The sequence below is a fragment of the Gopherus evgoodei genome, chromosome 1 (assembly GCF_007399415.2).
Source record: "Gopherus evgoodei ecotype Sinaloan lineage chromosome 1, rGopEvg1_v1.p, whole genome shotgun sequence".
Taxonomy (NCBI): Eukaryota; Metazoa; Chordata; order Testudines; family Testudinidae; genus Gopherus; species Gopherus evgoodei.
This window is the reverse complement of record NC_044322.1, coordinates 292192478-292214322: the sequence shown is the minus strand read 5'-3', so window position 1 is coordinate 292214322 and position 21845 is coordinate 292192478. Positions and strand designations below refer to the sequence as shown.

The 21845-nt window shown below is 40.3% G+C and overlaps 1 protein-coding gene across 1 annotated transcript in view; it reads left to right on the top strand.

Moving 5' to 3' along the window:
• Positions 1-9868, top strand: part of OTOGL (otogelin like) — a 139480-nt gene extending 129612 nt beyond the window's left edge. The window contains exons 55-58 of the mRNA XM_030548635.1: positions 172-217; positions 2257-2328; positions 3959-4038; positions 8342-9868. Coding sequence (XP_030404495.1) covers positions 172-217; positions 2257-2328; positions 3959-4038; positions 8342-8542 — 399 coding nt within the window. The 3' untranslated portion in view covers positions 8543-9868. The remainder of the gene's footprint in view (positions 1-171; positions 218-2256; positions 2329-3958; positions 4039-8341) is intronic.
• The last annotated feature ends 11977 nt before the right edge of the window (positions 9869-21845 follow it).

Sequence of the window (21845 nt, the reverse complement as noted above, 5' to 3'; positions counted from 1 at the left end):
ACCCAGATCCTTTGCTGGTGTGAATTTTTGTAACTTCATTGACATCAGTGATGGTGCACCAATTTACACCAACTGAAGATTTGGACCATTATGTTCTAAATGTAATTGGATACAGCAGGGCATTCCATTGGGCACAGTCTTTTTTGATATATTCCCCTTTTCTTTTCCTAGAATGGAGGCACTGTACAGACTTATAATGATGGCTGCTGCAAGACGTGTAAGTGAAGAAAGCTGCTGCAATACATGCTAGTTTGGCTTTGGTTTTGGAGAGCAATATTTTTTAACTCAGTTGCTGGGACATAAGAAAGGAAAAAGCATGCAGTCCCCAAATCAAACAAAATTGTTATAGTTCTTTAACAACTGTTTATTGAAAAGCCTTGCTTCATGTGGCTGCTGATATGGTGATATTTAACCTTATCCTTCTGGAGTATAACCAAATCTCTCCAAAGACAGCCTGAGGAAGATGAAAAGTAATCTCAATTTAAATAATGAAAAGATTTGTTTGTTGTTAAGATTACTCCAAAACTATACATATACATATTTATAGTGTTCTCTATAAAAGCTCAGAACAAATTTTCTAAAATTGATTCCTATTTTGATCATATTTTGAAACAAATTGTATAATTATGGGTTTGTTCTGTTTTGTTCTTGTATGTTTTCTAGGGTCAGAGTGCTGGAATACAGTATTTTTTAAATTAAAAAATTAACCCTTTCCATTTTGGAAAATGCATTTAAATCCAAAATGTAAAAACATTGCAGGGTGTAGAGCAAAGAATTATTGATGGTGATAAAAGGCATAAATCTAGATCACATGCACACTTGTGCTGTCTAGTTATATATTCACATTCTATGAATGAGTATGTTTAAAACATACAAGTTCTTAATTATGGTGTAGGTTATGTGACAGATTCTGATTTCTTTTGATTCCAGTGTAAAAACAGACTGAGAACAGAATCTGGTCCTCTGTCTGTAGTTTTGAACTACAAAAAGCTCTGTTATTTAGGCTGTGAATTCTAAACGACATAAAATAAAACCCTTGATTCTGTATTAATAGTTAATAATAAATGTCAAAAATAGAGCTGCTTGGAAAGCACAATTTTTTTCTTCAGAATTAAAATTTTTGGGCATGAAATTCCTTTGAAATCCTGAATTTCATTTTTTAAACCAAGCTGTTATCAATAATATTGCAGAAGAACACATAAATATAGTTTCATATTGCACTGTGTCATACTTGACATTCAAAAGTACAATATGATAGCTGCATATGTATACCTGTGTCTCTCTTAAAAGAGTGGCTGCATAAAGGCATATATTTATCTATTCATATTTATCAAATAAAATTATATTTAGCATCCATGGCATACAAGGCCCTGAAAATCAATTTTTAGCAATGTGGATGGAATGTTGTTCATTCATAAACACAGCAAAGAAGCCAGAAATGATTGTAGCTTAATAGAGTACTTTTTTCAGAATGAAAGATAATAATAATAATAATAATAATAATAAAAAAACCTTGCACAAGAATTGTGCTAGTGTCTTTCAAAAGGAGTTATTCTTTTACTGGTTGGAGTAAAGTTGCAAAATATTTCGCTGAAGCCATACAAGTTGAGTGGGTTTCATTTAGAGAATGAGACTAAAGTATTAATGGCTACAAATATTTTCTGCCTTTTGCACTAATCAGGAAAGATTTAGCTTTCACAATATTCTGTGGCCTCAGGAAAGGCGTTGTTATACTTCAGAAATATTTGCTGAGGTGGCTGCTAAGAACAAAAATACAATACATACAATTACATGCTATTTTATTGTTTTTATTTTTTTTTGTGTTTTCAAACTAAAAGCATGTGCCCTGGGGTAAAGCAGTTAAAAAGACAAATTAAAAATAGAGCTTGCAACACCTGGGGGATGTAATGGGAACAAGTAATCCTTTTGAAAAGAGCTTGATTAAGTGCATGCAAAGTGAGTTCATATACTTAATTCTTACCTTGCCATAGTTATGAGATACCCATTGCAAAAGTGGGGTATGCATAGAAACACTGTTGAAGTTTTGTCTTAACCAGGAAAGTACTAAGTCTAGGGTGTTATCAGTGAGATTGTCAGCAACTGCAGAATTTCTAAATTTGGAAGGCAAATAGGGAAGTTCATTACATTTTTACCAAAATTAAAATTGCAGTTGGCAGTGTAAGAATTAATGAAATGTCATTTGTGTAAAAATGTTTTTATTTTACAAGAAACTTATATTCCTAATAATTCTGCCAGGTTCTGGATTGGGTGTATTACCCTTTGCCATTAGTCCTGTAGTCTCTACTGATAGTATAAATTGTGAACCAGGTATTATTATTTTTAATGTATTTTCTTTTTTGTATAACAAAGGCTTTTTTTATATAACATAATTGTTTGTAGGGATATATTTATACTTGACTATCAATGTAATATAACCAATACCATACTGGTATTGAGCCTGATCCTGAGAGGTGCTGATACTCCTGGAATCTTCCATAGAGCAGAGATCCTCTGTAGGATCCTATTGTTCAGTGCATCTCAGGATTAAGCCCATTAATTGTTGGAACATGCTGTCGGTAGTAGATCAAAGTGCACTATGTAACTTTTAGTATGCAGTAGCACAGTCTACATGGCTACTTAGTGCACAATGGGTGACGCACTGTAGATTTACACCCCTTGCCTGCTGAGCACTAAATCACTGTTTAGATGAACCCTTGCACAACAATTCTGGTAAGAGAGTACAGTGTTTAGTATACCAACCGACCTGATCTTGATTATGCATAGCATTTGTCAGAGGATAGCATGGCATCTATCCCTGAAGCCAGAAGATTTGTGCTTTATTCCTGACATGGAATACCCACCGGCTCTATGGCTACTCCACATGCGTCACTGGATTGCTCAGAACTTGCAGATTTTACAAAACATATGTTCCGCCCTTCCTGTGGAGCAGGAATGGGATGTGTTGAAAGTGAAGAGGGACTTCGTTGGTTAGTCCCACTTAATTTAGATGCTGAAGATACAAAATAATTATGTGGCAACACAGTTATACAGTGACTTCTGATTTGGTTGTGAAATTGGTGTAGTAAAAGTATATTGTATAATACATACATCTAGCACAACTTGTTTTGTGTCCTATGGTGTGGGGGTTTTGTGTAACCTTTGTATTTGTTTCGGTATCATGGTATTAGTTGTTTTGTGTCACAAGTATCCTTCTTAATATTTGGATATTTTCCAAAGGCTCGAAGAACAATCCACAAAAATCCAGAACTGTAGAAAAATGTAATCTTTTCATAAACCTCTATGCACATTTGCTATCCCCAAACAGCTCCAGCCATAGGAGTAGTATTTAGTACAAAATACCACACATACGTGGAGGAAATGTGCATCTATCCTACTAAGTCTTCCCAAAGCCCTGTCAGACTCTCCCACAGTTAGTAAACCCGGACCTTAGTCTGTGTGCTGGATATTTAAAGCTGGTTTACCTTCTAATGATAGCCAGTTCCAGAAGTGTTCTAAGGAGCAAGAGCAAGGATATAATTATTTAAAATATGCCTTTTAAATAAATATAATTAACACTAATTTCAAGTTAGTGTCTGTTATTTTCATAAATTCAGACTTAGAATTGATAGTGTTTGAAATACAGCATTTTGCCCTTTTCTATTCACTGGGTTTGCCTTTGCTATGTGGGTTCAATCTTCAAAAGACTATGCTCATTAATGTGTTCATATATGATAATTAGACACTATAGTATTTGTTTCCAGGAAATGTTTATTAGTATATTACTGGTTTGTCAATGTCTAATGATTAAGCTATGGAAATAATATTTTACCGTATTATTAATTTAAAATGTAAGAATTCAATTATTACAATTATTGGAATTCTCCTTTCACATTTTAAAGAATGAAAAAACAGAGCACAATGTCTATTTAATGAGTAAACATTTTCTGTATTTTATCAGGTAGAAAGGAAGAAAGGATTTGCCAGAAAGTGACAGTCAGAACAACTATAAGAAAAAGTGACTGTATAAGTCAGAGGCCTGTAAGTATAGAAAACTGTTGTCTTTGTGTTTCGTTATGAGTATGAGTCATACTAATAAAACAAGTATGAAAAAGAGGATTGCAGACATCAATATACAACAAAAAATGCTGTTATCCTCTCATCAAGCAGACCTCTCACCCTGGAAATGTTATTCTACACATAAGTGTGGGTAAAATTTAATTACTTTTGCCCACACATGGCAGAAATGCTGAGCCCTTCTATTTGGAATAGCATCTGACTCTAAATGAAAAGTACACAATATAATTGCTTATCACTGACAAAGGCACTGACCTCTCCATCATGAAATAACATCCCTAAAGAGGAGTTACTCAAAAATGGGAGTATAAATGCTTCCACTTATGGAAACACATTCCTCCTTAAAGAGCTTTCTGACATAAATGTTCTTCTCGCTTCCACATGATAAGTCTCTCTATATCATACATTGATGGAGATCATTTAATAAGACATCATACCTCTCTGCTTTGGTGAGGTCTCCGTCTCAGCTATAAAACCTGTTATGTGCATGTGTGAATGTGTCAGTAATATAGTGGAAAAAGGAGAACCAGTTGACATAATTTATTTAGCCTTCCAAAGGCCTTTGACAAGGTCCCACACAAGAGGCTGTTAATAAACTAAATAGTTATGGGGTGAGAAGCAAAGTATTGTTCTGGTTCAAAAGTTAGCTATTACCTAGAATGCAAAGAGTAGATTTAAGTGGTCAATTTTCATCATTGAAAAAGGTTAGCAGCAGGTGTCCCACACTTCCATACCTGGTCCTGTGGTGTTTAATATATTTGTAATGATCTGGAAAGGAGTGTGAATAAGGGTGTAGCAAAGTTTGCAGCTGACAAAGTTATTTAGGTTAGTCAGGACCAGAGAAGACTGAGAACGTCAGAGAGATCTAAACAAATTATGTAAACAGGCAACAAGATGGCAAATGAAATTTAATGTAGGCAAATATAAAAGTAATACACATTGAGAAGAAAAATTTAAGCTACTCTTACAAGGTTCTAAATTGACTGTATCAATCCAAAATAGCTCATTGCAAACCTTTGCTCAATGCACAGTTGCAATCAAAAAAAGCTAACAAGATGTTAGGATGCATAAGGAATGAGAGGGAGAATAATCCCCAAAATATGTCTTTAAATCAATGATGTGACCTATCCTGGAATATTGTGTACAGTACAGATTGTCCCATCTCAAAAATTGTATTGCAAAACTGGAGGTGGTTCAGAGAACAGGGACAAGAATATTCGAGATCATAGAAAAAGTTGCAGATGGAGAGAGACTGAAAAGAATGGAATTGTGTACATTAGAAAGAAGACAAATAAAACAGACATGATAGATATATATACAATAATGAATGGTGTAGAGAAGGTGGATTGGCAGCAACTGTTCTCCCTGCCTCATAATACAAGAACTAGGGGACTTTCAATAAAATGAAAAAGCGGCATATTCACAACCAATAAAAGAAATACTTTTTCACACATTGTGTAATTAAGCTATGGAACTCATTGCCACAAGAAGTTGTTGAAGCCAAGAATTTAACAAGATTCAAAAAGGGATTAGACATTTATATGGATATCAAGAAGATACAGAGTTATAATTCAAGACAAAATTTTGGAAGGGATATTAAAGCTTATGCTGGAATAAGTTGCCTATGGAGGTTGTGGAATCTCCATGATTGGATATTTTTAAGAGCAGGTTAGACAAACACCTGTCAGGAATGGTCTAGATCAGTGTTTCCCAAACTTGGGATGCTGCTTGTTTAGAGAGAGCCCCTGTTGGGCCAGGCTCATTTGTCTACCTGCTGCATCCGCAGGTCCAGCCAATCACGGCTCCCACTGGCCGCGGTTTGCTGCTTCAGGCCAATGGGAGCTGCTAGAAGCAGCAGCCAGTATGTCCCTCGGCCTGCGCTGCTTCCAGCAGCTCCCATTGGCCTGGAGCAGCGAACCACAGCCAGTGGGAGCCGCAATCGGCCAGACCTGCGGACGCAGCAGGTAAACAAACTGGCCAGACCCGCCAAGGGCTTTCCCTAAACAAGCGGTGTCCCAAGTTTGGAAACACTGGTCTAGATAATACTTAGTCCTGCCACGAGTGCAGGGGACTGGACTAGATGATCTCTTGAGGTTCCTTCCAGCCCTGTGAGTCTATGATTTAGGACAGTTGTTCCCAAACTTGTTCCGCCGCTTGTGCAGGGAAAGCCCCTGGTGGGCTGGTCCAGTTTGTGTACCTGCCGCATCCACAGGTTCAGACGATAGCGGCTCCCACTGGCCGTGGTTTGCCGCTCCAGGCCAATGGGAGCTTCTGGAAGTGGCGTGGGCTGAGGAATGTACTGGCCCAACACTCCCATTGGCCTGGAGCAGCGAACTGCGGCCACTGGAAGCTGTGATCAGCTGAACCTGTGGACGCGGCAGGTACACAAACTGGCCAGGCCCGCCAAGGGCTTTCCCTGTACAAGCGGCAGAACAAGTTTGGGAACAACTGATTTAGGGTTTAAGGCAATCTCTAACTATTAAAACTTGGGGTGAAATCTATGTGTGGGCAATTGGTTCTACATTTGCCTATTCCAAAGTTCTAATGCCATCCTCTGAAGTATCTGGTTCTGTCAACTGGCAGAGACAGGATACTGAACTGGATAGACTACTAGTTTGAATCACTGTGGCAATTTGTATGTTCAATATATCTATGGATGTTATTTCATGATTCTATGTATTCTACAACTGTATCAGCATTCTAATCTGCCCCAGCACAATAGCATATCAGAAAACTGTTTATATGCTGTAAGTATTGGATGAAATCCTGGTCCCATTGAAGTTAGTAGGGTCAGGATAACACCCATGGTAATATAGGCCTTGTCTACACTTGGAATGGTGTATAGATTATGTGTAGCAACATGCTGAGGTGAAAAGTAGGCTGTGTCCACGCTGGCGATGTATAGTTACATGCGGCAGAGAAAGATTCTGCCAGGGAAAGACATTGGGGAAAGGCTCCAGCAGCTGGGAGACAGTGGGACAGTACACTGCTAAAAATAGCGTAGATGTGGGATGCACTGCTTGGGTGTGTAGAGAGCTATGTTGGATATACACCCTAAGGTTCTAGAGTGTCTTTACTTGCTTAGGTAGAGTTTCACAGTCTCCATTGCTATTTATACCCATGCCAGAGGAGTGTGCAGTGTATGTACTGTATATGCTGCCATAAGTGTAGACATAGCCACAGCTTAGGTCCCAAACAAACAATACAAAAGATAGAGATAGGATTCTGTGGCACAAGTTCTTTTATGCAATCTGCACTACCCCACCCACCTTGTTCCTTGCTGACCTAACCTCTGCTCTAATACTTTCACACATATCTATCAGAGTGATAGTGTGGCTAATGACAGTACTCTAGCTGCCAGCCATGTTGAAAGAGGAAGGAGAATAGTGTGCTTCTGCTTTTGATCCCACAGAGGAATACTTAAGATTGACTTTTCCACAGTTTGCTTAGATTAATCCACCAACAGTAAAGGACACAGCTTTAGCTGCACAGTTTAAACGTTATAAATATATCCATCTATTTTAGGATTTAGTGATGGCTGGACAAGTTTTTGAGCTTAAACAGCTTATCGGAACCAGAGAACGGAAAGAAGATCTGAAGATTCTCTTCTTAGGTTATAGGAAGCTCTGTATGGGGTAGGGTTTTGCTCTTACAGGAATAATATCCCTATTTAAGGGCCTACTATCCAGAGCTCAATGGAATCTTTCCATTGACTTCAGTGGGCTTTGGATCAGGCCTTAATTAAGGAGTACCATATAGATCTACCTGGATATAACTTGTCATCCTTTATACATTATCTCTGTATCTGGCTCATTACCTTCAAAAGCCTAGATGCTCTTCCACAACAGTGCTAGGCCAGGAGCAGGGAGTGGATTGCTTGGAGAAGAAGGTAGTATAAGGTAAAAGTTAGTGGTAAACAGCTTTAGAATAAAGTACCAAATTTTGTTCAGGCTCAGCCAACATATGTGGTCACAAGTACAAAAAAATTCATCATTTAGAAGCTGGCTTCATTTAAAAAAGAAAAGGCAAGAACAAAGAGACTCACCTCAACTTAGAATTGACATAACCATTTAACATAGTTTTGTATGTGATAACTTTCAAATGATTTTTAATAGGGAAAATAATTATTACGTATCAGAATCTTTTACAAAAACTTGGATATTTTTAAATATAAAAACAGATTCTGATTACAGTTAATTTTGAGATGTTTTGTTTCATCTTGTTAATGAAACTTGTTTGATAATTTCTCTTTCTCTGTCACTAATAGATAAATGTGGCTTCCTGTGAAGGGAAATGTCCCTCAGCTACAATTTTTAATGTCAATATCGATAGCCATTTAAAATTCTGTAAATGTTGTTGTGAAAATGGAGTACAGAACTTGACTGTGCCACTATACTGCTCAGGAAATGGCACTGAAGTGATGTATGTCATCCAAGAGCCTACAGACTGTTCATGCAAATGGAATTGAACATCTGATGGATTCTATGTACCTGATTTCACAGTGAGAATTGAAGTTGGCTTCCTATCATTGAATTATATTTTTTTGGCATTGGACAGACTGAATAAATATTATATAGAAAAATATATTTTATCAGTAATGTTTCAGCCAACTTGGTTTCTTAGCAAATTTAGTAGAAAATGCATAGAAATATTACAGCAAAACATTTTCAGACATTGGCAAATATCAGATTATTAATTTGACAATTATTTACTTCTGTCCAATATGCTGCTGAAAACTAATTTGATTTTTAAAATTTAACTTGATTGAATTGGACCAACTATATCCAAAAGTTATTTTTTGTGAAAACTTTTGCTTTTATCTTATTAGCAGTTTCATTAGGCATTACTCAGTGACTGAAATCTGCATAAATTTGAACCCACTGAGCAACATAATGAATGTAGTCTTTTAATTTGTACTTTTAAAAAACCTGTGGCCTAAATCATAGTATAATGTTACATTCCTTAAATCTATGGCATTTTGCTTTTTTTAATATCATATATACATTTTAAATATTGTGATTGGATAGAAGGGGCCAAGTATGGAGGGTGGTTCAGACTTCTGTTAAAAATATGTAAAAACTCTGCTGTTCACTGAAGGCTTATTCTTTAAATCAATTTTTAACTTTTTACAACCAATCAGAGGAGAAATTGCTCTTACTGTATTATTTTATGAGGATTCTGTGAATGTATTCTGTTTTTAAAGTGGACCAGTGCACCTTCTGTTTTGGTTTTACCCTTTGTTTCATGGGCTGAAATGGTCATGTTCAATATTTTTTATTTAAACTAACTAAATTTAACGATTGTTTTAAAGGAATATTAAGGTTGGACACACTTGCTGAATCTAAGTCTCAAATCATTTGGAGTCAAGAAGAAACATGCTCCCATTGAAAAGGATATAACATTGATTGTAAGGAAATAATTCATATATATAATTAGTCTATGGATGCACATGGTCCTGTGTATCCGATACCAAAAGTGCTCTCCATTTTCTTAGCCATCAACTATTTATTGTAATTCTTAAGAATTGAGAATGTAGCTTTATGCCCATTTTCAGAAGTATTGCTCACCCTAGAAACTCACTGGTGAATTTCTAGCCAGGTAGAAGTCATTGGAAGTTAAGTCATTGACTTCAGTGAGGCCTGGAGTTCACTCATGTATTATTTTGAAACTAAAATTCTTGGCTAAGAATCTAAGAATTTCTTGGGTAAGCAGTTCTCATAAACTGTTGGAATTTAATAAAATAATAAAGAGGTTGGATTATTACATTGTTTTCATAATGAGAAATAGTCACTATAAAAAGGAAAAATAAATATATTTAAAAGTTATGGTTGTTTTGTATCATTCATCACTTCATATGCTGAAACTTAACTTTCCATCTCCTGTGAACTAAATTTGGCTGATTAGGGAGAAAAATAGTATATAAACTTTAATCAGTCAGTTATTCATGAGATACCTTCCTATGGATTCAAAGAAGGGGCCATTGTGATCATCTAGTCTGACCATCTGTATAACAAAGTTCATAGAACACCTCCAAAATAATTTCTAGGCCTTATCTTTTAGAAAAACATCCGTTCTTGATTTAAAAAATGCCAGTGATGGAGAATCCACCACAATGCTTTGTATTTTGTTCCAATGTATTTCCAAACAATATGTCTAGCTTCGCTTTCCAACCATTGGATCATATTATACCATCATATGCTAGATGGAAGAATCCGTTATCAAATATTTGTTCCCCATGTATAATAAAAAAATTGTGAGTTGGGTTAAATAAGGCTATGATTTAGTCATTGGCATTTTTAATAAAAGTCATGGACAGATCATGGGCAGTAAACAAAAATTCATGGGCACGTGACCTGCCCATGACCTTTATATAAATAACATTGACTAAATATTAGCTGCCTCAGGAGCGCCACAGCTAAGGGGGGCCCCCGGGGTGCTGCAGCTCTGGGGGGCCCTGGAGCCAGCCTCACCAGCCACTGCTCCAGCTGCCCCCGGGACCACTGCTCAGGCAGTCCCCAAGGCCTGCTGCACCTGCAGCTGCTTGCATGGTCTCTGGGACCAGCTGCCCGGGGCTGCCCAAGCAGCACTGATGCAACTGTCCTCAGGACCACTCCAGCAACGACCCGTGTGGCTGGCTGCAGGGCCACTCCAGCAGTGGCTGATGCAGATGTCCCTGGGGCCACCTGAGCAGTTGGCCCTGAGGTCAGCTGCTTGGGTGGCCATGGGTCAGCCACACTGGCTGCTGCAGCTGTGGAAGTCACAGAGGTTGCAGAAAGTCACAGAATCCATGACTTCCGTGACAGACATGCAGCCTTTATCATAAATATTTAATCATTATAAAGACATAATATTCATCTGATGGTCATCATAGAGTTGCTACTGTAGCAACAATGATATATCTTTGGAATACTGCTTGTCTATTTTATTCTGTGTAGGGAAAGCAGATACTATAAATAGTCAGAAACAGGATCCAATCACTTTAGCCAGTTGAGACAATGAATGTGGCAGCAACGTATAAAATATTACGGGTGAAATCCTGACCCCAGTGAATTCAATGGTAAAACGTATGTTGACTTCAGTGGGGCCAGGTTTTCACCTAGAGTTTTAATGAATGTATGGACTAGTGGTGGGCAACCTGTGGCCTGTCAAGGTAATCCATTGGTGGGCCGCAGGACAGTTGGTTTACATTGACCATCTGCAGGCATGGCCGCCCACAGCTCCCAGTGGCTGCAGTTCACCGTTCCCAGCCAATGGGAGCTATTATGTACTGGGACCTAGAACCAAAATGTGCTTGGCTAGTGCTGTACCAGTTCATGACTGTAGTGAGGCAGTGTGGCTCCCCTCCAGCCCAGAGGAGGAAGAGCCCAGCCGGAGGCCAGAGTGGGCGGGGCTAAGGAGCTCTGAGCCTGCCCCTCAAAGGGTCAGTCGCCGCCCCAGAACTATAAAGGCCAGAGCTCAGTCAGGCCCCAGCAGCCGGAGAGAGCAGACGTCCTGCAGGGAGCTCAAGACTGGGAAACTCCTGCGGCCCAGGCCGGTCACCCCGACTGGCCTGAGCTCCCCTGCGCCCTCTACCTGGAGGATCCCCCGGAGCTTCCCCGCACCTGCTACTCAAGGAGCCCCTGGAGCTGCCCTGGCCCGACTACCCAGAGGAGTTCCTGGACCTACCACCCAGCCCCGGCTGCGATGAGCCCATGCTTGTGGACCCTGCAGAGGCCGACATCTGGACCCAGGTAGGTCCCCAGAAGTAGCCCGGGGGCAGCTGACTGCAGTCTGGCTGCAGCCTTCCCGGAGCCTATGTCAGTGTGTTGCAGCCAGGACCCCCACTGACTGAGCAGTGGATCATTAGCTGCTGCTAGGGCCCTGGGCTGGGACGCAGTGGAGTGGGAGGGCCTGCGCCCCCCCTGCCACCCATTCTGGGGTGGCAGACTCCCCCTCTCCCTGGCCTGCTGAGGCCGAAGCCAGAGTTTGCTGCCCCGCCCTGACCTAGGGTCGGGCCTTAAACTGTTGTTGTTGCGCAGCCTTGCCCAAGGGCCTGAGCCCCTTGCCCCGCAGGGCAGGCGATTGCCGCGAGGACTGCCAGGCTAGTTTCTTGGACCCACTGGTGCATAGCGGGCTGGCGTGGCTCCCCTCATCCCCCTGAGAGGGTCGAACCCTGGCTGCACCTGTGTACAATGACCATAATTATAACTATAACTTACTTTCATTTGTTAGACTATACACAAAGTTTGTATAACAGTGCAATATATTGGAAGGACAAATATTCAAAAAAGAAAATGTCTTCAAGAGCTTTTGGCATATAGAGATAGGAATCTTATTTTTGTATCTACAGGGAGTTGGGCCAATACTTATTAATGCATTTAATGTTTGCCAAATAATGCCACAAGTTTAAATATGATACAAAGATTTAATCATAGAACACTTGATGGGTTTTGATTGAAATGGTAAATGATATATTATATTTTTATACAAAATGTTTTTGTAAAACTTAGCACTTATTTGTAATTAGAGTTATCAATAAATATTATATTTTCAATAATCTCTTGAATTACAGTGAATCAATACCAATGTAACTAGTCAACAATACAGCACGTTTTTAAGTAACTCACATATATCCATAAACATCAACTTTAACCCAGAGTCTTATGTTACACTAGATGTACAGACCTTTAAAGATTTTTAATTAGTCTCATGAAGATATGCAACTGGGACAACATATTAAAAGACTTTTTCCTGATTTCAGGGTTTGTTCCAACTACTGATATGGAAGCTGGAAAAATTAGGAGTAAATGACCATTGGCAAATTGTTAGCATGCTTTTTTGGCACATCATATCTCTAAATAAGTGAGACCTAGAAACTTCAAATTTATTCACAAATTATTGAATGCCTATTGACCATTTTGGAACTGAATCTTTTACCTGCCTCCATGACACTCCTGCTTATAAACAAAGGGCATGATCCTGTATGTAATTGAACTCAGTGGCAAGATTTCTTTTGACTTCAGAGGATGGAGGATTGGCCCTAATTCTGCAAAACTATGAATACACAAGCAGTATTTTTACTTTCATAAGTAGCTCCATTGTGTTTTATAGTGTTACTTAACTGAGTAAGAGTTTGGGAAAAATAAACTTGTTAAGATAGTATACAAGTTCTTGTGTTACATTCTGGGCACTACACTGGTGAAAAACTCAAACTTAAACATTTGCTGGAAATGCTGAATAAAAGAAAAATGTTTGTTTGGAAAGAACTCTTTTGATTAAAGTGGAATGTGCCACACACACATACTTTATTGAGTGGGGCTTTAATAAAATGCCTTAAAAACTGCCAATTGGGTTTCATCACAGCAACTGGGGTCTCTTTCTTTCTTTCTTTCTTTCTTTCTTTCTTTCTTTCTTTCTTTCTTTCTTTCTTTCTTTCTTTCTTGTCAACGAGACCTGGAGAACGCAGGGAACTGGTAAGCCCAAAACTGCTTATGCAGCGATAAGCAATACTTCTGTATCATGAGATATTCACTGGTTATGTTACACTATAGGATTTCCTAATAGCTGCACACAACACTGAAATTGTGAAGTAAACAACAGTGACATTTTAGTCAGAGCTTGCATATGTCACAGTTATTTACTTCACAATTTCAGTGTTGTGTGCTATTAGGAACTCCTATAGTGTAACATAACCAGTGAATGTCCCATGATACAGAAGTATTGTACCACATGTGACTGTAGAACCTGAAGATATACCACATAAGGAAATGTATGTCATGAATTGTCCATGTTTGATAGGGCTACTTATTTTTATTTATACCTTGACTGATTTATCTAGCGCAGGGGTCAGCAACCTTTCACAAGTGGTGTGCCAAGTCTTTCATTTATTCACTCTAATTTAAGGTTTCATGTGCCAGTAATACAATTTTAAGGTTTTTAGAAGATGTCTCTCTCTATATAATATATAACTAAACTATTGTTGTATGTAAAGTAAATACAGTTTTTAAAATGTTTAAGAAGCTTAATTTAAAATTAAATTAAAATGCAGTTCTTATCAGTCTAGTCCGATCCTTGCCCTTGCTTTTCCTTGCTGAGTTTTCCAATGTCTGGCACATATCTGGATACTTTAAGCTGCACACAGGCTTCTGAGTGATCAGTTGTTAACCATCTCCGAGAGGGACAGAGGACAGATTTGTGAAAATACCTGTTCACACAGGTATGTGGATCCAAATGCTGAAAGCATTGCAAATGCAATTTTCTTCAAACAGATACATTTCACTAGCAGGGATGTTCAGCAGGTCAAACTATAGGCCCCATGATCTCTGTTGGTAGCTTTAAGTGCACTCCGCAGATCTCCAAACTTTGATGCCCACAATTCTTTTTACGGAATGAGCTGCATTTCGAAATCTTCAACACCCATCCACTGAAATACAGACAAATCCAAGTTGCTTTCGTTGAACTTTTCAGGATTAATTAGAAAAGAAACCATTGGGCCAAATCGCTGGAAATCTTGAAATCTGTCAGAAAATTCTGATTCCAGTTCTTGCATGTATATTCCAATCTCGTTGACACTGACAGTGCAACGTGTTGATAGCTCTTTTATGTGTTGGAAGTAGCAGAAAGTTGAAGTTTGAATATCCTGAGAAAAAACTGCTAGTTTTAAAACAAAACCCTTCTAGGCTTCATGAAGATCCAGAACCGTTTGCCCTGCACCCTGGAGATGGAGGTTAAATTCGTTTAGGTGAGTGGTGATATCAGTTAGAAACATGAGCTTACACAGCCATTTGTCATCATCCAGTTTGTGGTAATTTTGTCCTTTTTCCAACAAAAAGGCCTTGATTGCATCAAAACAGTTTATAAAGCACACCAAAACCTTGCCACAACATAGCCACCGAATGTTGCTGTGAAGTGGAATGTCATTATAAGCACTATCCATCTCTTTTAGCAGTGCTTGAAATTGTCTGCAAGTCAAAGCAGATTGAGCAAGGATATTCACAATTTGCACCACTATATTCATCACATTATTAAGCTCTGAATTAGAAATTTTAGCACACAGGTTTTCTTGATGGATGATACAGTGAAATTTGACTTTTGGGAGGCCAATTTGTACTTCAAGTAACTTTACAAATCCCTTCTGTTTTCCAACCATGGCACGAGCATGATCTGTTGTCACACAAAATATTTTTCTGATGTCAACTCCTCATTCTTCAAAATGGTTTACAAAAGTTTCTGCTATATCTTCCCCCTTTGTGGTGCCATGCAGGGGTTTTAGGCAACAAAGTTCCTCTTGGATTTCATCAGAAGCACAATATCTTGCAACAAATGCCAAACATACAACATCGTTTATATCCACGCTCTCATCAACTGCAACACTAAACACTGCTGTGTCTCTTAATGCAGTCGTCCGCTTTTCGTTAATGTTTTCTGCCATTTCGCTTATGCGTCCCTCAACTGTTCTGGCAGAGACAGGCAGTTCTTTTATTCTAGATATCCGTATTTATTTGGCAAATCATTGAACAAAACCTCCAAATGGCTGAGAAAAACTTTTTATATCTTTCCCATCTGTAAATGGGTTTCCATTTTTTGCAATACACTTTGCAATCTGAACAATTTTAAAGTGAGGGTTATGAACTGTGTCCCCTCTTGCCCCTGTCTCCACCCCACACTGCCCCAGGATGGGGCCAGTGGGCCACAGCTGGGGGCGGCTGCAGAGCCCCGAGCCAAGGCCAGGACCCCAGGATGGCAAGAGAGCCCCTAGGACTGCTGACTGGGACCCGGGTCCTGCAGCAGGGCTGGTGGACGGAACCCCAGGTGGCAGGGGACTGGTGGCTGGGACCCCAGGATGGCAGCAGAGGCCCCAGGACCAGTGGCCAGGACCTGGGCACTGTGAGTGCCACTCAAAATCATCTTGTGTGCTGCCTTTGGCATGTGTGCCATAGCTTGCTGACTCTGATCTAGTGGTTAGCATATTCAATTTTTGAGTTTATGTATTATCAATTATGCAATTAAGACTTAATTTCAATGGTTTTTTTTAACAGAATTAACTACCATTTAAAAACTTTTTATTTTTGGAAGACTAGGGTGCTGGATATCTCAGCACAGGAGGAGATTTTCTTTTTTAGAATACTGGTTCAAATCCAGCCAAGGCTGCTGGTCATCAAAAGTCATTGCTCTCTGATGGGCTTTTCAGTGGCCTTTGTGTTAGGAGTTAGTGGTCCCAGCCCTATTATTTATTGATGTTTGCATTGGTAGCCCTGCCAGCAGCCTCAGCAGAGAGGCGAAGGACTGAATAGGTATGGAAAATCAGATCCCAGTTCTGCTCCTTGAAAGGCAATGAGAATTTTGTCAGTGATTTAAATTGGCACTGAATAGGGCCCCAATTATAATTTCACCTCTAGAGATGATCTCTCTGGCTTGTAGGTAACACTGCTCTACAGCCAAAATGCTTCTGAAATAAATGTAGTCCAACTTTACTAATTCTGGGTCACTGAGAATGAAAATGATGCTTAAAATTGTTAATTGGCTCTAGATTTCAAGATATGCTATTGGGTCAGTATATACGACCCTTGACTTGGGAATGGCGGAGGATAAGCGAGTTATAAAGGGAAAGGATCTCAATTTAAACCAGAAATGACTAAAATACATCTTTGACTGGATCTATAAATAAAACTATGACTGGGTTTGGACAGTACTTGCTTTTTAGGCAAAACAATGAATGATGCAATCTGAAGCTGGTATTGCATCATACATGATATGAATTGCATCATGTTATTCCTAGAAGTCATGGATGATGCAATCATAACGAAGTTTACATCACTCTGCTGAACAAATTGCCCTATATCAGCTTTAGAAATCATACAATGTCATGCTCTCTTATTTGTCAGTGTTTGATTTTGCAAAGGGACACGTTTCTGTTTAGCCAAAGTGAGCAGAGATGCCTCGTACTTGTGTGAACAGTGCAGATAACTTCTGCTATGTTTGTAGTGAAGTGACTTTTGCATCACAAAAGTGCAGTATAACTACTATGGTTAAGAAAGCCTATCACCTTTATTTTGGCTGCAAAATTGGAGATCAGGACAAGAGGTGGGCCCCACACATATGCTGCAACACTTGTCCAACAAATCTTCGCCAGTGGTTGAACAGGAAAAGGAAATCTATACCTGTTGCAGTGCCAATGATTTGGAGAGAGCCAACAGATCATACCAGCAATTGTTACTTCTGCATGGTGCCTCCAGTTGGGAAAGGTGTGTCAAAGAAGAAAAAGTGGACTGTGCATTATTCAAACATTCCATTAGCTATACGCCCAGTACCCCACAGAGAAGGACTGCGGGTTCCTGATGCACCAGAATCATTCTCACTTGAGTCAGATGAGGAAGAGGAAGAGGATGAAACTTCTGGTCCTGAACCATCAATGTCACAGGACCCACATTTTCTCCCATCCTCCTCCTCTGAACCACACCTCATAACACAAGGTGAACTGAATGACCTTATCAGGGATTTGGAACTACCCAAGAGTAAGGCAGAGCTGTTGGGCTCCAGACTACAGCAGTGGAATCTCCTGGCAGGCTATCAGGGCAAATGGAGCCCATCAATGCTTGCAGACTATTGCTGGACAGTGACAAGAGATGCTCCATTTAATGAATACAAGAGACAAGCCAAGAAGCGCCGAGTAGACACTGAGTAGGACTAAACTATGTACATAATAGTTTTTTGCCTTTTGTTTCATAATAAATTTTATTTATATAACCCTTTTGCTGATTTTTAAAGTGTTACATAAACAGGACATGTTATCATGTAAAGCAACCATAAACACATGAGAAGACCTAGGTTTACAATTTATGATTAAAACTCTACTATCTACACAATATACATAGACATAAAATGTAAAAACTTAAATATCTTAGAAACAGTAGCCAATCAGTTGTTTTAATTGTCATACTTGAATTCAGCACATCAAAATACATAATAAATATCACATTTTATCTCTGGAGCAGGGCGACTTCTCAAAAATTGTAGACCAGTATAATATACATTGTTAAGACAATGCGGGAAGCTTGCATCAGTGTTCATGTTGAATCTGTTCTGTGGATAAATGGAATTCCTAAATGATTTCAGTCTAGTACCCTTCATGACAACTAAATTCATATAAAAATAATTTTCAAATCTTTTTTATCTTGAATCTCACTAACTGAAAGTATATGGTAGGATAGTTATTCTGCTTCTCTCTGTTACTGATGATTTTCACAGAAATATACTCTTTGGAGATCTAGAATACATTTTACATAGAAGTATTTCTTAAAAGCAGTTAATGTAATATTTTAAACAGTTTACACGTTTGACATTTGTGGTGTTATACTTAAAAAAAAAAAAAAGACCCTCCCCCCAAAAAAACAACAACAGTGCTGGGCTGGAGTTGTTTTTATTTCCAAGTAAAGAAAACGTAAATAACATCCATTCTGTTTGCTCTCTTGAATTCACAGCAGTCAGAAATGTACTGTGTTTCAGATATGACTGTAAATCATATTACCGATAAGTAATATAATAAATTAACAAAAATGCCAAATTACATTGCAGCTACTAGTAGCGAATGTGAGTCTTAGGTCTGGTCTACACTACGTGTTTATACTGATTTTAGCAGAGTTAAACAGATTTAACGCTGCACTCGTCCACACAAATCGGTATTACCATATTGGATTAGGGTTAGTGCGGCCGCAAATTGACGGTATTGGCCTCCAGGCGGTATCCCACAGTGCACCACTGTGACCGCTCTGGAAAGCAATCTGAACTTGGATGCACTGGCCAGGTAGACAGGAAAAGCCCCGCGAACTTTTGAATTTCATTTCCTGTTTGGCCAGTGTGGAGAACTCACCAGCACAGGTGACCATGCAGAGCTCTTCAGCACAGGTAACAATGCAGTCTCCTTAGAATCGAAAAAGAGCTCCAGCATGGACCGCACGGGAGGTTTGGATCTGATCGCTATATGGAGAGAGGATTCTGTGCTAACAGAACTCCGTTCCAAAAGATGAAATGAAAAAACATTTGAAAAAATTTCCAAGGCTATGATGGAGAAAGGCCACACCAGGGACTCAGTGCAGTGCAGAATGAAAGTTAAGGAGCTCAGACAAGCCTACCAGAAAACCAAAGAAGCAAACGGAAGGTCCAGGGCAGGGCCGAAAACATGCCGCTTCTACGCTGAGCTGCCTACAATTCTAGGGGGTCCGCCACCACTATCCCACCCCTGTCCGTGGATTCCGTGGTGGGGGTGGTAATCTCAGCCATGGCTGAGGATTCTGCAGATGGGGAAGATGAGGAGGAGGAAGAGGACGAGCTTGCAGAGAGCACACAGCACTCTGTTCTCCCCAACAGCCAGGAGCTTTTTCTCACCCAGACAGAATTACCCTCCCAGCCCTCTCAAGCCGCTAGCCCAGACAATGAAGCCATGGAAGTGACCTCTGGTGAGTGTACCTTTGTAAATATAAAACATGGTTTAAAAGCAAGCTTTTTTTAATGATTTGATTTGCCCTGAGGACTTGGGATGCATTCATGGCCAGTACAATTACTGGAAAAGTTTGTTAGCATGTCTGGGGATGGAGCGGAAATCCTCCAGGGACATCTCCATGAAGCTCTCCTGGAGGTATTCCAAAAGCCTTGGCAGAAGGTTTCTGGGCAGGGCAGCCTTATTCCGTCCTCCATGGTAGGACACTTGACCATGCCATGCACGTAGCAAATAATCGGGTATCATTGCATGACAAAGCCTAGCTGCGTATGGTCCTAATGATTGCTGGCATTCAAGCAACATCCGTTCTTTATCTCACTGTGTTATCCTCAGGAGAGTGATATCGTTCATGGTAACCTGGCTGAAATTCAGGAATTTAATTAAGGGGATAGAGATGGCCATTCCTACTGGGCTGTTTGCCTGTTGCTTAAAAGAAATCCTTCCTTGCAGGTAGCCAAGCAGGGGGAGAGGAGGTGGGGTAATGGCACTGAGCTTTTTCACGTTTGGCTAGCAGGGATCTTCCCTGCAACCAGCCACACGGTGGGGGGGGGGGAAAGGGGAGTGATTAGCAGTTATCTTCCATGATACCAGCCATGCGGTGGGAGGGAGGGGTAAAGCAATCATCCCAGAAAATTGGATGGAGGGGTGATTTCTGCTGCTGCATATTAACAGGAAAGAAGCAGCACTGAACGGGCTTTGCTTGGTATTTGGGAAAGGAGGGCACTGTGTATATGAAGGCTGCAGAAGCCGAAAGACAATGGCTTACCATGGCCGCATGCAAGCTGAATTCTGCTGCCCGGACCTGCATCTGTGAGGTCTCTAACACCAGAGCCATAGGCACTCAATATTAAGATGCAAAATGCAACCTTGTAGTGAAATCACATGTGCTATGTAAGGTGAATAGTGTTGTTCACTGTGAAAGAGTATAACCATTGTTCTGTAAAATGTATCTTTTAAAATACTTCTCTCCCTTTTTTACCTCCCTCATGCATCTGCAAATTTCTGAAGCCTCCCTACTCCATTCTGAAGGCTATCTCAGATAAGGCGGAGGAAAAAAAAAGATGCGAGATGAAATGTTCTCGGAAATCATGGAAGTAACCCGCAATGAAAGAGCTCATCTGAATGAGTGGAAGGACGTGGTATCAAATTACAGGAAAGATGCCAGTGAATGTGAGGACAGGAGGGACGCTCAAGATGAGAGGTGGCACCAGGAAGATCAGAGGTGTAGGCAGAAAGATATGCGGTAGCGGGATGCAACGCTGGGGCTGCTGCATGATCAAACTGACATCCTCCAATGTCTGGTGGAGCTTCAGGAACAGCAGCAGGGTCACAGAGTGCCGCTGCAGCCCCTGTGTAACCACCCTCACCACTCACTATGTTCCATATCTTCCTCACCCAGACGTGTAAGAACACGTGGGGGAAGGCTTCGTGTACTCACCCACTCCACCCCCGTGGATAGCCCAACCAAAAGGCTGTCATTACTTCGAAATATTTCTAGTGGCCTTTTCCTTCCCTCCTATCCTCCTCCCAAACCACACCCGGGATACCTTGTCAGTTCTCTCCCTCTTTTTATAATGACTTTTTAATAAAGAATACATGATTTTTAAATGACAACGACTTTATTTCCTTAAGCAAGCTGTAATCGAAGGGGGAAGGTGGGTTGTTTACAGGGAATGAGTCAATCAAGGGGGGGGGTTCATCAAGGGGAAACAAACACAACAGTCACATCGTACCCTGGCCCGTGATGAAACTCATTTTCAAAGCATCTCCGATACGCGCCACTTCGTGGTGTGCTCTTCTAATCGCCCTGGTGTCTGGCTGCATGTAATCAGCGGCCAGGTGATTTGCCTCAGCCTCCCACCCCGCCATAAAGGTCTCCCCCTTACTCTCACAGAGATTGTGGAGCATACAGCAAGCAGCAATAACAATGGGGACACTGGTTTGGCTGAGGTCTGAGCGAGTCAGTAATGTGCGCCAGTGCGCCTTTAAATGGCCAAATGCACATTCTACCACCATTCTGCACTTGCTCAGCCTGTAGTTGAACAGCTCCTGACTACTGTCCAGGCTGCCTGTGTATGGCTTCATGAGCCATGGCAACAAGGAGTAGGCTGGGTCACCCAGGATAACTACAGGCATTTCAACATTCCCAACAGTTATTTGTTGGTCTGGGAAGTAATTCCCTTGCTGCGGCCATTTAAACAGAGTAGTGTTCCTGAAGACGCGAGCATCATGAACCCTTCCCGACCATCCCATGTGGATGTTGCTGAAACGTCCCTTGTTATCCACCAGTGCTTGC